We start from the raw sequence: 15,396 nt of genomic DNA, 5'->3' as shown, positions 1-15,396 counted from the left end.
GGCCAAGCCTAAAGGCATTGGCCATGGCTCACCCTGGGCCTTTGCCCTTGCCAGCGTCTGCTTCTGTCCTGCACCCCAGCACTCCTCCTTCTTGCCCCTAACAGATCTACAAAAGAGCCCATCCTTCAACGCGGCATTCTAATTAAGAGCATGGCCTGTGGAGATGGTTCAGGTCCTGGCTCCAGCCCTTCCTGGCCATGTGGCTTTAGATAAATCACTTAATCTCTCAGAGCCTCAGCTGCCTCAGTTTAAAATGGAATAATCCTGGGCCCCCTTCCTCATGTTGTTACAGAGATTAAATTAGGTATTTTTATGAATAGCACAGAACATGGGACAAAGTAAGTGCTCAAAACATGTTAATTATCATTATTCCTTCAACATTTTCTGAACAGAATATATAGAGCACTTGCCATGTGCCGAATGCTGTGCTGGAACTGAGTGAAGAGAGGTAAACAGGCACAGCTCCTGTGTCCATGGAGCTCCCATTCCAGTGGGAGAGACAGACTTTAATGAAGCATCTGACATAAAACCATGTAAGTACGAACTGTGATGAGTGCTACTAAGAGCCACTGTCCTGCATGGTTCTGTAAAATGAGCATGTTTCAGTGGAGGAACTTAGGCTGTGAAAGGCAGGGTAAGTTACTGCATGTCAGGCAACCAAGGAGTGACAGAACTGGAATTCTCTGAGAGTATGTGAAAGGGGGACTTGGCCAGAAGTGAGGCCAGAACAGACCTCTGTGTCAGTGAAGATGGAGTGAAGAACTGAAGGCCAGGGGACTATAGAGTGTGCCTGGGAAGTGGGGTGTAACCATTCCAAGCAGAAGGAATAGATTATGTGAAAGAACAGTGTTTCTGAAGTGAGACTTATCCTGTGAGGCTGGTGTAACAACCCATGTGACAGCATTTAGCCTGGTACCTGGCACATAGCAGCCACTCAGAAAAGGTTGGGTCTCCTCACTTATCTCTATGCAAGGAGCTTTGTCCACATCAGGCATTGTCCTGAATGAGACAGGCCCAAGATAGCAGAGTTCTGGCCTAGGCCTGACACTTCAGAATTCAACCCTCAAAAGATTCTCTGTGAACAGAAATCCCACAATACCAAGAGGCCACCCAGAGAGCTTATCAAGACTTCCTAACTTTTTAAAGATTTTATTTATTTATTCATGAGAGACATAGAGAGAGAGAAGCAGAGACACAGGCAGAGGGAGAAGCAGGCTCCATGCAGGGAGCCTGACCTGGGACTTGATCCCAGGGCTCCAGGATCAGGCCCCAGGCTGAAGGAGGCACTAAAGCGCTGAGCCACCCAGTCTGCCCCAAGACTTCCTAACTTCCAACCGGTGATTTGCCTTCAGACTCTCTAGACCCAAGGAAAGTATATACAGCCATTTTTTTTTAGTCCCTATCTCCCAGATGCAACTTCATGCATTATCCCCATTAGTCCGCACCACTATCTCACGTAGCTCTATAAAGTGGGCACTTTTCACAGTGGGAGAACATCCAGACCCCGAGAGGTAGAGTGAGTTATTTAAGGTCGCACAGCCAGGGATGACAGAAATGGGATTCCATCTCAGGCTGTGACTCTAAAACCAGACCCCTACTAGCAGTATTGCCTGCAAGAGTTCAGCTGTCCTTGTTCCACCCTTAGAGCTGCCGGCAATGCGGACTCAGCCTCAGGCCAAGCGGCTCTTGGAGGTGCAGTCCCCAGAGGTCTGATATGACTCCCAAGAGGAAGAGTCCAACAGTTCTGTCCCCTCCCTAAGCGTCTCCTGAATGGCAGTCCCAGGCCAGGCACAGGGAGACTGGGATGGCTAGGATTGGCTCCACAGCCTCCCACTCTCCCTTGGCCATGTCCAGGACCTGCCTCTGGATCTGGGAGAAAGCTGCATTCGTTCCTTTCTTTCCTTTCCCTAGGTCTCTCAGGTTAAATATGTCTGGGCTGGAAGTAGAGCAGAATTTGTGTCTCAATAGAAACCATCTTTGTGTGAAGATGCAGGAAGTTTAGAAGAATTAGAGACAGAAAGGGCCATCTATCACTTCATTGTCTCCAAAGGTGATTCAGGCATGTACTAGTGGCAGAAGGGGCAGGGCATGCTGACAGAATGGATGTAGGGTGAGGACAAGAGGAATTGGGCATGACTCCTGAGGTTTTAGGCCAATCAAGTGGCTGGTGCCTTTCACTGACAGTGGGGATGGCTGCCTACATGTGTTCAGTGTGGAATGCCAGAGGGAAGTCTGGACTTGAGGGGAGGCATCAGGGCTAGGAGTATGGACTTGGGAGCCAACAACCTAAAGATGGGATTCAAGGCCCAGTGACAGGCTCAGATAGTCATCTGGGGAGAGAGTGGATGGGGAAATGGTCTTGCTTTATGATGGTTTGTTAAGCTCCACAGATGTTTTGTATACTTTTCTACATGCCTGTTGTATTACATGATGGAGGAGAAAGCTGACAATAGAACCCTGGGGCTCTCAGCGTATGAAGACAGGCAGGGAACGAGCCAGAAAAGAAGCCAAGGAGGAGCAGGCAGGGAGGCAGGAGGAAAACCAGAACCTTGTGAAGCCAGGAGGCATGAGCAGGGCAAAGAGGCAGGGAGAGGTCACCTGTGTCAAAAGTGAGAGGCCAGGTAAGAGGACAAGGCTGAGCTTGATCTGGCAGCATGGGGCTGAAGGGAGAGCTTGCAGGCTGAAGTCTGGTGAAACAGGACAGCTTGGTAGCAGCCGGTTTCAGTGCATGAGGCAGGGAAAAATCATTGTGAGGAGGTACATAAGCACTGTACCCCACATGTCACTCTGCTGTAGCTGAGAACAGCTTTCTTCAAAGTAACTGGTGGTGAACTTAACCCAGGAGAAGATGAAATTGTAGGAATAAAATGTTGACCGAGATGCTGGTCATCAAGATCAAGTCCCGCCAGACTGGGTCATTGCTGATTGCATTGGTAACTGGGAGAGGCCAAATTCTGAACCTCAGTATCCATTTTTTTCCTGTACATATTACAAAGTCTAAGGAACATGAGTTGTTTTGGTTCAACTTCAAGAGAAAGCCTTGTTTATAGTCCCTAAAAATTAACAAGCTGGTAGTTAGTTACACCATTGTTTCGTTTCATTTCTTGTCTCCAACTTCAGGTTCAATTTTATATACAACTGAATTCTGTGCAATGGAGAAGTGAGCACACAGCCATACACAGTGTAGAATAATCATGGTAGAAAAGTCTTTCTGGGTTTATCTCTTTCCCATTCCCTAAAGTGCTACTCACTTTCTGCTTGAATAGTAGAGTTAACATGGAGAACCATATTATATATGGTCATATATAAGTATATGGCATAAATACATAATACATAGTTTACTACTGTTCCTACTCATTTTTGTACATTAAAGAAAGTGGACTTCTATTTGTATTTTCTTTTAAATTTCACGTTAAACTTTTAAAAGTATATATAGGGATTCCTGGATGGCGCAGCGGTTTGGCGCCTGCCTTTGGCCCAGGGCGCGATCCTGAAGACCCGGGATCGAATCCCACATCGGGCTCCCGGTGCATATGGAGCCTGCTTCTCCCTCTGCCTGTGTCTCTGCCCTTCTCTCTCTCTCTCTCTCTCTCTCTCTTTCTCTGACTATCATAAATAAATAAAAATTTAAAAAAATAAAAGTATATATATTACTGGGATGAGCTGAAGAGGGAGGTGGAGAGGGTGGAAAAGATATTTTTGAGAAAATTTTGCTCTGAAGAAGAGCAGAGAAATGAGAAAGTAGCTGGTGGAGAAGATTGTCAAGGGCATGTTTAAAAGATTTATTTGAGAAAGAGTAAAAGGCAGAGGGATAGAGGGAAAGAGAATCTTAAGCAGACTACACTGAATGCAGAGCCTGGCATGGGGCTCAATTGCATGATCCTGAGATCCTGACATGAGCTGAAATCAAGGGTTGGAAGCTTAACCAACTGAGCCAAGGGCTCAGGTGCCTGAAGGGCAATTTTTTTCTTTAATGGAAACTACCAGACCTCTTTTGTGTGCTCATGGGAATGATTGTGTGAAGGAGAAAGTGAGGCTGGGGAAAGGAACAAATGATTGGAGCAATGTCCCCAAACAGGCAGGAAGGTACAGGAGAGAGCTCCTTCAGCCCTGGCCACAGGAAGGCAAGCAGCAAGGTAGGGGTGTTGGAGCTTAAGAAGAAAAGGTGTGGATGCCAGGTCTGTGGACCACTGAGCCCATGCTTTTCCAACTAAAGAAGACTGGACCCAGAGAGACAGGCCTCCATTGGACTCTGGCTGGTCCCAGATGTGACCTCAGTTTCCTTCTGCAATGTGAGGTTGCTCCTCAGCCCTATCTCATAGGCCGGGGGGAAGGTTATGGCAGATCTGTGGACTAACAATGTACTTGACACTCTGTTTGACACAGAGTAGGCTTTCAGGAGCTTGGAAAAGGACAATCCTTTGGGCCACCCTGTTAGGCACATGCCTTACTACTAGGACAGGGAGTTGGGTGCTGGCCTGTATTGTTTGGAAAGAATACATTAACTGCAAAAGCCAATTGCCTTGTGCTGCTTCCCACTGAGATTCTAGATAAAGCCACCTGCAGCCATTCCTCCCTGTGTGATGTGGGGTGCGCACAGATCCCATGCTGAGGCACCCCTCAGGGTCCTGGGCCCAACCTCCCCTATCATGACCAATTATCAGCTCAGTGATCTTGGGCAAGTCCCTGTCTCTTTAGGCCTCAGTTTCCTCACTTGAAGCATGGAGTAGTGCAGTTGACCTCGGAGCCCTGCATTTGGACCCATAAGTTCAAGTCTTTGTCAAGACGCTATTCATAATGCTGATAACAAACACCAACTCTAGCACCACCAACTGCTAGGTAATCTTGGCCAAATCATTCATCCATGCCCAGTCTGCAAGTGGGGATGGTGCTATTTCCTGCCTCATAGTATTCTGGTGAGGACTGGAAAAATCACCCAGGTAAAGCTCCTGGCATTTCGTGCCTGGCACATAGTAGGTAACTAAATTAACCAAGAGGCTCAAGGCTTTCAAGAAGGGTAAATGACTCCCCTACAAGGCCTATACAGAGCTGCTGTTTTTGTTGCATGGCATCCCACCCCTCTTCTTGTCCCAGCACCCAGCTTTTCGTCTGAGAGAACTGCTCCACTCCCACCTCCCAATTCCACTGATTACTTGAGGAGGAGGCCTTAACTTGGCCACTCTGTCCCATCCTCCTGGCTACAGAGAGCAATGAGGCTAAACCTTGAACTTTAGCTAGACCTTGTAGGAAAGCAACTGGCCTGCTGGATTTGTTAATCTGGTGGGATGTGGGATGTGGAAATGGAGCTGCTGGTGGCCTCCCCCTGCCCCCAGAAGGGAGTACAGCTGAGGATGGTGCTAATAAAGATGTCAGGGCAAGAAATAAAGGCAGGCTAATATTTTAGGTGCTGTTCAATGAGCCCCTGCATCAAGCCAGGCTTACAGGCAAGTGTTCCCCTGAATTTTCAGTCACATGAGACATTGATTTTTTTTCCCTTGCTTACGATTAAACCAGTTTTTGCCACTTAAACCAAAGATTTCTGACAACATAGCCTGCAACGCCATGGCCTTGGACTGGGTGTTGCTTATTTGGTCTGACCAGCCTTCCACCACTGGGCAGATGAAGGACCAAGGGGCTATGACAGTGACCACTACGGAGTTCTCTATAAGATGGACAGAACTGCCTGAGGACATGGGGCCTGAACTCCAGAGCTCTAGCAAAGAGCTTAGAGGAGCCAGGGAGAGGAGGGGGAAATCTGGCCAAACCTACCTTTCCTGGGTCCAGGAACTACTAAATTGAACAGAAAGTCATTTGCCTGGGTTTAGCCCCTTCTCTTTGGCCCAGAGGAGCATCTAGAGAAAAATTATAGGTTCTCAAAATGGACCTCTCTGGGATTCAGCAAGCCCATCCTGGTCTTTGCCCCAAAGAATCAATGGTAAACTTCAGCAGCCACAGTAAAGCCCTGTGGGAGAAGGTACAGTGCAGTGTAGTTTACTTGGGAAGGATGGGGGGAACTGATGGTGCCCTAGTCTGTCCATCCAGGAGCTGCTAGGGAACAAGGAACCAGAGAGATACACAACAGCACAGAAAAATCTAAAAATGGGGCAAGTGGAAAAAAAAAAAAAAAACCAAAACAGTAAGAGTCTTAGCACAGTCCCATCTATCTATGCATGTAAAACCTACATATTTTTCAACACCAGAGTGGTGCCTATCTGGGCAGGGGAAGGTGTGATTGGGTAGAGTAGGTGGCTGGGGATGAAGTAGAAAAGTCAAAAAAGAGAAGGGGCTTTCATGGTCTAGGGATGACACCATGCTTTGAACTGACATGTCTGAAGAACTCAGCACCAACAGGGAGGAGTCAGGCACCAGTGCAAAGGGGACTATTGTGATCACAACCCTGGCTATACCCCTGGATCACCTAAGGAGCCTTAAGGGATCTAGATTCCTGGGGGCCACTCCTTGAAGCTCTGATTGGATTGGTCTGGGTGCAGCCATAGCTGAGATCCACTGAACTAACATAGACGGATGTACCTGGGTTCGAATCCTGGCTCTGCCATTCATAAGCATGGTGGTTTTAGGCAAGCCATTTGCCTTCTCTGAGTTCTGAATTCTTTATCTAAAAGGGGTGAAATCCCCATCTTGAGGAGAAAATGAGAAGGTCACGAGAGAAGCACACCAGATACCAAGATCTGTAGCTTGACCTCCTTGCAGGAGGAGGCTGGGCTAGGAACATAATTCCATCAAGTGAAAGAAATAGGTGAAGTGTATGAACCTTTTTATTTCTGAGACTTAAATTTAGCTCAAGTTCCAGGGCAAATAGAGGGTCTCCCTGTCCCACAAGACAGGAAGGATGCTTCCCAGATGAGGGGTGCCAGATAAAATCTGGGATGCCCAGTGACATTCGAATTTCAGAAAAACAACAAATGCTTTTATACGTCTGTCCCAAATATTGCATGGGACATACTTATACTAAAAAGTTATTTTTCTTAAATTCACATGTAATGAGGTATCCTGTATTTTTATTTGCTCAATTTGACCACCTTAGATGACACTTGAGCTTGTTGGGTTTCAATCTTTATTTAGTAGGGTCTGAGAGAGGTGAGGGAGGGGTGAAGGAAGTTTTCTATTCTGGAGCTTCACAGCTGACAGTCTAAAGGAACTACATCACCTCCTTGTTCCTTGGAGGAAAAGGAGATCAGAAGGCTCTGGATTACACAAACACTGGTTGCCTTATATTTATCCACTTGGTACCTTAGACACCACCATTGGAAAGCCCAATTCTAAGAATTGGAAGAGGGAGATCCATTTATGGTGGGGTTTCTGTGGTTCTCCTGTTGCCTCACTTCATGCTAGCAACTAGGGTACCTGTTGCCTTAACTCAAGCCATAAAAAATCATGGAAGTTTATTTTCATTATAACTTTTTTTTTCTGATCATGAGTTGTTGGCAACTGTGGTGGTGGTGGTGGTGGTGGTGGTGGTGGGAATTACCCATAATCCCTTTACCCAGATGTCACCAATGGCAATTTATTCTTCCCCTGGGAAGGAAACATTACGCTTTGATCACATGCCAGAAACTTCCCCCATTATCTCCGAGAACCTTCAGAAAGAAAAATAACTTTATTGCCCTTTCTGAATATAAGAGCACTATAAGCTCTTCAGACAGATTTTTTTTTAAAGTAAGTCCTAGAGTATGAAATGAAATTCACCTAGAATCCTATAACTCAAATGGAATTCTTTGAATCTCACTTATAAACTTGGTTCTGTAGCAGAGGTGCTTTCTGTCAACCAGCACATCTCAGGCACTACCTAAAGATGAGGAAACTGAGGATCACATCTACCACATTACACCAGTGTTCCAGGGGGGCTCAGTAAAAGTTTACTAAGTGAACAAATGAATGAGGGAAGAATCCACGACTCCTCACAGGCTTATTCAGATTCATTAAGTCATCAAAGGCTGCTTCCACTTTGTATTTTCAAAAAACCCTAAGCCATTTGTGCAGATTATGGGATGGATATGATTTCTTGGACATGAGGGAGCAGGTGAAAGAGTAGTGATTGTTTCCCTGCTCTGTAGGAATAAAGAACTCCAAAGAAGAGTGACAGGAGATCTAGGAGGCTTTGGAAACCTGCATGCAAAACCTTCTACGGAAAAGAGTGTGGGGGAACATGGTTAAAATGGCCAAGTAAGGCCCACCATGCAAGGTGGGTAGCTATTCACAGTCTGGTCTGCCTAAGCCTGGAATTCAGACATGTGCTTCCCCCACATGCAAATATGCATGAGATTTCTGACTTCTAGGCTTTTACTTCTTGAGTACCTTTTATGTGTGATGCACTGTGCTGTGTCCCTTTCATATACCCCCTCAGTCACCCTGCAAACAATGCCATGTGGGGAGGGGGGCGGAGTGCTACCATGGACACATTTTACAGTTGAAGGAACTGAGGCACATAGAGCTTTTAGTCACCTGGCCAACACCACATAGCTGGCAAGTCGGGAGTCAGGTATAGAACAGAGTTCTGTGTGACTCCCAACCCTCTACTCTTAACCACTCAGAAGTTCTGCCTGCCTTCTGGGAAAGGAGGGCACAGCTGGGATGTATGCATTTTTCCTTCCTTGCCCAATGGTGGTGTGGATGGTAGTGGTGGGTAAGGAGCCGGGGCCAGAGTTTCCCCTCAAGGTGCAAGACAGAAAAACCAGGAACAGCCCAGACATTCAGATACACCAACTATGGTACATCTATATCACGGAATACTACTCAGTGATTACAAAGGAACAACTACTGATTCACAGGGCAGCAACATGGATGAATCTCAAAAATACTGTGCTGGGATAAAGCAGCCAGGCAGAAATGCCTTTATACTGTATGATTCCATTTACATGAAGTTCAAGAATAGGTGCAACTAATCGATGGTGAAAAATCAGAACACAGGCTGCCTCCAAGAAGGGGGGTTAAACTCTCTTGGGTTATATATGGCAGGTATAGAAATCAGTCAAAACAAAAAACAACCCAGACTTCAGATCTGTGTATTTACTGCAGGTAAATGACACATAGGGCTGGGTCCAGATCCTCTGAGAAACCTTATCTACCTTTACTTCCCCCTGCCCCAGAAATCGAGGCTGGGCTGGCTCACATGTAACCTGTGAGTTCAAGAGCTAAGGTCACAAATACAAAGCAGGTCAGTGGTTGCCAGGGGCTGGTAGTAGGGGAGAATGAGGACTGACAGCTTAATGGGTATGGGTTTCCCTTGGGAGTGATGAAAATATTTTGGAACTAGAGGTAATTTTGCCAACTGAATGCCACTGAATTGTACACTTTAAAATGGTGATGTTGATGTTATGTGAATTTTAAATCATTTTAAAAAGTAATAAAGAAAAAGGGTCTCAAGATAAGGGCTTCTGCCCCTGTGGATTCTCACTACCAGGATTTCAGCATTAGTGGCTGCCTCCTCCGTTAGAGCCAGAGCTAGCCAGGCTTGTTGCCTGCCTGGGCAATGGACCTTGAGCCCCTTAACGGTGGCCACTGGGGCATAAATTTCATCTTGAGTAAGTGGATGTGTGATTGAATGAATGAGCTGATGAATAAGCACGTGTGTGAATGACTGAATACAGGACTGTGTGAGCAAAAACATGCATAAATGAGTGCATGTGTGAGCAAATGAACAAGAGAGTGAAGGACTTAGCAAAGGCATGGACAGAAGAATGAGTGAGTTGCATGAGCAAGTACATGATGTATGAATGAACCTGAGCCAGGGCATGGACTCTGGACCCACCCCTTGTGGGTTCCAGTCCAGGCTTTGCAACACCAAGTTATTTAACCTCTCCGTGCCTCAGTTTTCCCATTTGTAAAATGAGGATGGCGGATTGTGGTAAAAAAAATAAAAATGAGTTAAAATGTATAAACTGCTTAGAGCAAGGCTTGGCAAAGTAAGCCCTTCGTGCTGGCGACATTCAAAGAAATAACACATCCATGCGCACAGAGAACCACGGCCTGGCCCGGACCGCGACCTACCGAGGAGCTGCACTTCATCCGTGATGCCGTAGACGTCGATGAGCGCCCACAGCGGGCCGCCCACGGCCACGCCGCAGTGGAAGAGCACGGGCTCGCCATCGTTGACGCTGTAGAACACGCGGCCGTGGCGGTCCGCCCAGTAGGCCAGCACAGTGTCGCGCAGCGCCAGGTTCTCGGGCAGCGCCTTGGCCCAGTAGCCAGGCCGCGTGACCAGGTCGGGGCAGGCGTACTTGGGGATGTCCTGGGCGCTCATGAGGGACGGGTCGTGTGCCGTGAAGCCGAAGCGCAGCGCGCCGCTCCAGCCCGGGCGCACCGCCACCAGCCGCAGCCGCACCTGCTCGTACAGCCGGATGGGCCGCTGCGTGAAGGTGACGCCATTGCAGAAGCTGTTGCGTCGAGTGGCCCGGCGCGAGTGTCCATCCAGCCGCACGTTCTTGCCTTTGGCCTGTGCGTGGAAGCGCGGTGCTTCGCCCAGGACTGGGCGCCGCTCGGGGCCGGGGCCGCAGCACGGCCGGGTGGCCAGGAGGCGAGCTGGTGGGCTCGGGTCTGCAGGAAGACACAGGCAGGAAGGTTAGGGCCTCTCAGAACAACACGAACAGATTCGTCTTTTAATGATCATTTCTATTTCAGATTCCATCTTAATTAGACCCGTAATTGATAAACTTTGAGAAGGTTCCAGCTACGGCCAGTGCCCAAGGCTATCACAACACAGTCACCATATTGTGATTTTCCCTCCCATTTACCCATAGAAAATGAAGGCATTCTTTCTTTATAAGCAAGGTTGGCTTTTCTAGAACATGCACCTTTCAGGATTCACTTCGAAGGGAATTTTGCCCCAAAGGACCTGGAGAATCTTGGGATGGTCTCAAAGTTGCTGGCTGCTGGCCTCAAACCCAGGGGGCTTAGTGTTGAGGTGGGGGCTTCATCATTCCCACCTGTCCTCCTCCATTCCAAGGGCAGTTCCTGGGAGGCTCTGGCAGCCTGGGAGACGGCAGGGTGGATAATTACTGTACGAGTCTCTGCCACTCATTCACAGCAGCAGCTGAGTACAATTTTCATGGCAAGTGCTTATAAATCGCAGGCAACCTCTGGCACACAATGGTCTGTGGTCATGGCAGGAGAATAGCCACCCAGGGAAGGAGAGGCCGCTGCAGGGACCACTCCTCCCACACTAGCCGTGGGGTTCACTGTGCCATGGGCACATTGCTGGGCTTCCATTAATACTGAGACTAATGGGAGTGAGGACAGAAAAAGGAAGAGAGAAGTGTAATGATGAGGCGGGCAAGCCATGGCTCCCCTCCCCAGCCTGTGGGGAAGGATGCCCCAGTGAGAAGGCAGAAAGCCATGCTGGGAAGCTGGAGGCCCCTCTCCAAGCAGAAGCCACTGATCCACAGAAGACTGAATACAAGGACTGAAGTCCAAGGAAATACAAGGACTTAAACCAAAGTCCTGTATAAGAAAAAAAAAAAAAAACCCAAAAACTTGAGGGACTTGAATCATCCATCTATTCAACAAATGTTTAGTAAACACCTAGTATGTGCCAGGCACCACGCTAGGCACCAGAAATCCAGTAATCAGCAAGAAGGATAAGGTTCCCACTCTGATGGAGTGGACGGACATTTGTGGGGGAGGGGCAAAGTCAGACAATAAGTAAAACGTAGTCTACCTGGTGGGATGCGATCCAAAGAAAAAAAACCGCAGTCAGGAAGTAGGGAAGAGAAGTGTTGGGATTCTCAAAGACGGCCTCTTTAAGCAGTGCCTTCTGAGCAGAGGTGAAGGGAGTGACCCACGAGGGTATCTGGGGGAGGAGCGTTCCCAGCAGGGGTAACAACAAGCGCAAAGACCCCGAGGTGGGAATAAGCCTGTGTGGCTGAGAAACAGCAAGGAAGCCAGCTGGGATGGTGTGAGCGAGTGGGGGAGGTGGAAGCGAATGAGAGCAGAGCTGGAGCAGTGAGGGGCGGTGGGTGGGGAGGAGATGCCATGGTTGCTGCTTGTTTTTTCTTGAACCAATTTACCCTGAGCTGAAGGTTTAGAGCAGAGACGTGGCAGGACTGCTCAGGCTTTTGTGTGAAGGTGGGGGTACTGCTGGCTGGGGCCAGGGAGTGGGGGGGCAAGGAAGCTGAGAGCTAGGACAAGGCTACTGGATTATTCCAGTCAGAGATGGTGATGGCTGAGATTGGGAGGTGGGGAGCTACCTGTAAAGGTGGTGAGAAGGGGTCAAATGCTGGGTATGTTTTGAAGGTAGTAGAGATTTGGGGTTTTGAGGGTTTTTTTCCCCCACAGATTTTATTTACTTATTCATGAGAGACACACAGAGAGAGGCAGAGACATAGGCAGAGGGAGAAGTAGGCTCCTGGGATCCTGGGATCGTGACCTGAGAAGGGCAGACGCTCAACTACTAAGCCACCCAGCTGCCCTAGGGCTTTGAGATTTTAATAAGAAACATTCAGTATACTTGTTTTGGATGTTTAAAATATAGTCACTAAATATGACAAAATAATGATGGGGAAGCAAGAGAGGTGGTAAGGAGGGGTAGAGAGGTATGAGGGTCGGATCCTGGGAGGCAGGGGCTTTTCCATTTCATCTTTGTTTTTTTAAGAGCTTATTTATTCCTGAGAGAGAGAGAGAGAGAGAGAGAGAGAGAGAGAGAGAAAGAGAGGCAGAGACACAGGCAGAGGAGAAGCAGGCTCCATGCAGGAAGCCTGATGTGAGACTCAATCCCCAGACCTGGGACCACACCCTGAGCCAAAGGCAGGTTCTCAACCGGTAAGCCGCTGAGCCACCCAGGCATCCCTCCATTTCATCTTTGATTCCCACATGCTTAGCAAAGCCCAGGCACACACTGGGTACTTGATAAACGCCAGCTGCTGCCGCCTCTATTATGTTAGAGCTAGAGCAGACCTCAGAAATCCTTTACCCTGATGAGCCCATTTTATAGGTGGGTAAATGGGCCCAAAGAGGGAGGGGGGGCCTGCCAAGCTCAAGGTCTGTAGGGGTCTGGGCAGGCCACCCCAAGGCAGGAGGCAGGATGGCAGAGGTTATTTCCACCCAAGGAGGATAAGAACACTCTTCTGCTTCCAAGCCGGTTGAGCTAGGTTTTTGATATTTGCAACCCAAACTTCCTTGATTGATAGGAGTCACTCAGTAACCCTGCACAGGACACGAGACGGGGGCCCCAAAGGGCTTTCAGCAGAGCAGGCCAGCAGTACCTGCTATGGAGGGGAACCCCAAGGCTGCGAGGAGGGTGGACCCAGAGCCAGACTGCAGGCCACATCCAGAACAAGGATAAGAGTCAAGGCCCACCAGAGAGAGTGATTTCAGAGGACAAAAACAGGTAGGAGGCCTATGACCCGAATATAAACCATCAGGAGAGGTGGCCCAGGGAGCACAGAGCCTGCGTTCTGCGTGCACACAGGCTTCTCTGGTGTCAACAGGCCGAATTCTCCCCAAGGTGCCCACAGCTGGCAAACTCTCCAGGAAACATTCACTATGACCACAGATGAAAAGCCCACAATAATCACGGTCACGTGATTATTTTTCTCTCCCCTGACCTCACTGTTCTCCCATCCTTCCCTCTCAACTGGAGAATTTCTTTACCAAACAGCTTGGGAGTCCTGGGGAGATGTTCTTTCAGAGTGACCTGGCAGGTGCAGTGAACAGAACGCTGGCTGGGGAGACACACTGCTTTGTCACTACAAGGGGAAGTTTCCTGTAAAACTAGCTATATGTTAGGACACAATACAGCCAGGCGGCCTGCGAAGTTTACATACTTGTGTAGTCTTGATGATATGATCCAACCTCCTTCAGGGATGAGGGATAAACACTGTGTCTACCAGCCTCAGAGGCTGACGGGAGGTAGAAAGACCAGAGTGAAAGTGCCTCAGAGGATACGTTATTTTCTACAAACTGAAAATGCTTAAAATGAAAGAACAATAATCTCCAAATGGTACACCAGCACTTGCTTGTAGCTTGGTTCCGGGAAAGTGGCTTCCACAAGAAAAATGTGAATGTGAGCCATGGGGGCCCGTAGAATCCCTGGTTCAGAGATGTCAGCGGAAAACCTGAAGTTGAAACACCACAGACACATGTAGAAAAATCCCTCCTTCCTCCTGCCTTCACAGCCTAACTCCTAGAGCATTATGCACTGTCCCTGCCCGGCCCTTAGCCACGGAAGAGCCACTGGCTGTGCCCTCACTGTGTGCTGAGCTTCAGGCCAGATGTCTTCTATATGGAACTGTAGCTAATTCCCAAAATTTTCACCTGCAGGATTTTCTAGGCAAAAACCGGAGCTCCAGGCAGCGGAGACCCTTCCCCCTCAGCTGCAGGAAGCAGTGTTGAAATGTAAAGTCAGCAATCTCTGATCCCAAAACAGTGTTCTTCCCTCCTGTCCCAGCTTTCTTTTCTTTTTCTTTTCTTTTCTTTTCTTTTCTTTTCTTTTCTTTTCTTTTCTTTTCTTTTCTTTTCTTTTCTTTTCTTTCTCTCTCTCTCTCTCTCTCTCTTTCTTTTTTCATAAGAGATATATAGAGAGAAGCAGAGACACAGGCAGAGGGAGAAGCAGGCTCCATGCAGGGAGCCCGATGGGGGACTCCATCCCAAGACCCTGGGATCATGACCTGAGCCAAAGGCAGACACTCAACCACTGAGCCACCCAGGCATCCCCTAGCTTTCTTCCATAAGCAATGCAGAAATGCTGAGTACTAAGTACTGAGTACTTTTTACAACTTCATTGCCATCAGAACCCACATCCAGTTTTCCTTCCTGCCTTTTTGTTTTCTAATTCAACGTTACATAAAAAGCATTTTCCCCACATGGTTCCTGAACATTCACAGTGCTTACGTTTCATGGCTGCAGAATCTTCCATCTAGGGCCAGAATATCCCCCATCGTTCCCCTCCTGGGGATCACTTCAGCTGTTCCCCCAAATGGCCAAGTCTGTGGCCACAGAGGTTCCTAGCTGCTGGCACCAGCACCAGATTCAAATGGGCATGCTGTCACCAGTGAGAAAACCTTCTGCCAGGAAGAGGCCCCATGACCCCTTCCTTCCACGGAGCACAGGCTGGCCTTGTGAGGCCTTTCACGGCCAGTGAACCCCTTCCCCTTCTGGCCAGGAATCGGACCTGGGGACTCTAAGGACAAGGCAAGGCAGAGGGGGTGTTGTGAGGTGGGAGCCCAGGAGACCTCTGCAGTAGCCCATCCCATGTGTAGGAGGGAGCAAGAGACATTCTTGGCCCAACCTCACAGTTGACCAAGGGCGGTTTCAGCCCTGCCAGGACCAGAGGGGAGGGTCTTCCCAACGTTTTGTCAAGGAAGCCAGGCTTGGACTCTAAATGTAGAAGCAGAGATTTGGCGGGGGATATGTACTGAGTGGCTGTGGACAGTTAGGGAGGAC

The 15,396-nt window shown here is 48.5% G+C and overlaps 1 protein-coding gene across 1 annotated transcript in view; it reads right to left on the bottom strand.

The window, feature by feature from the left end:
• Nucleotides 1–15,396, bottom strand: part of NEURL1B (neuralized E3 ubiquitin protein ligase 1B) — a 38,626-nt gene that overhangs the window by 10,161 nt on the left and 13,069 nt on the right. The window contains exon 2 of the mRNA XM_041749609.1: nt 10,009–10,554. Coding sequence (XP_041605543.1) covers nt 10,009–10,554 — 546 coding nt within the window. The remainder of the gene's footprint in view (nt 1–10,008; nt 10,555–15,396) is intronic.

This window comes from Vulpes lagopus, chromosome 3 (genome assembly GCF_018345385.1).
Source record: "Vulpes lagopus strain Blue_001 chromosome 3, ASM1834538v1, whole genome shotgun sequence".
In the NCBI taxonomy this organism is placed as follows: domain Eukaryota; kingdom Metazoa; phylum Chordata; class Mammalia; order Carnivora; family Canidae; genus Vulpes; species Vulpes lagopus.
This window is presented reverse-complemented; position numbering and strand designations above follow the sequence as displayed.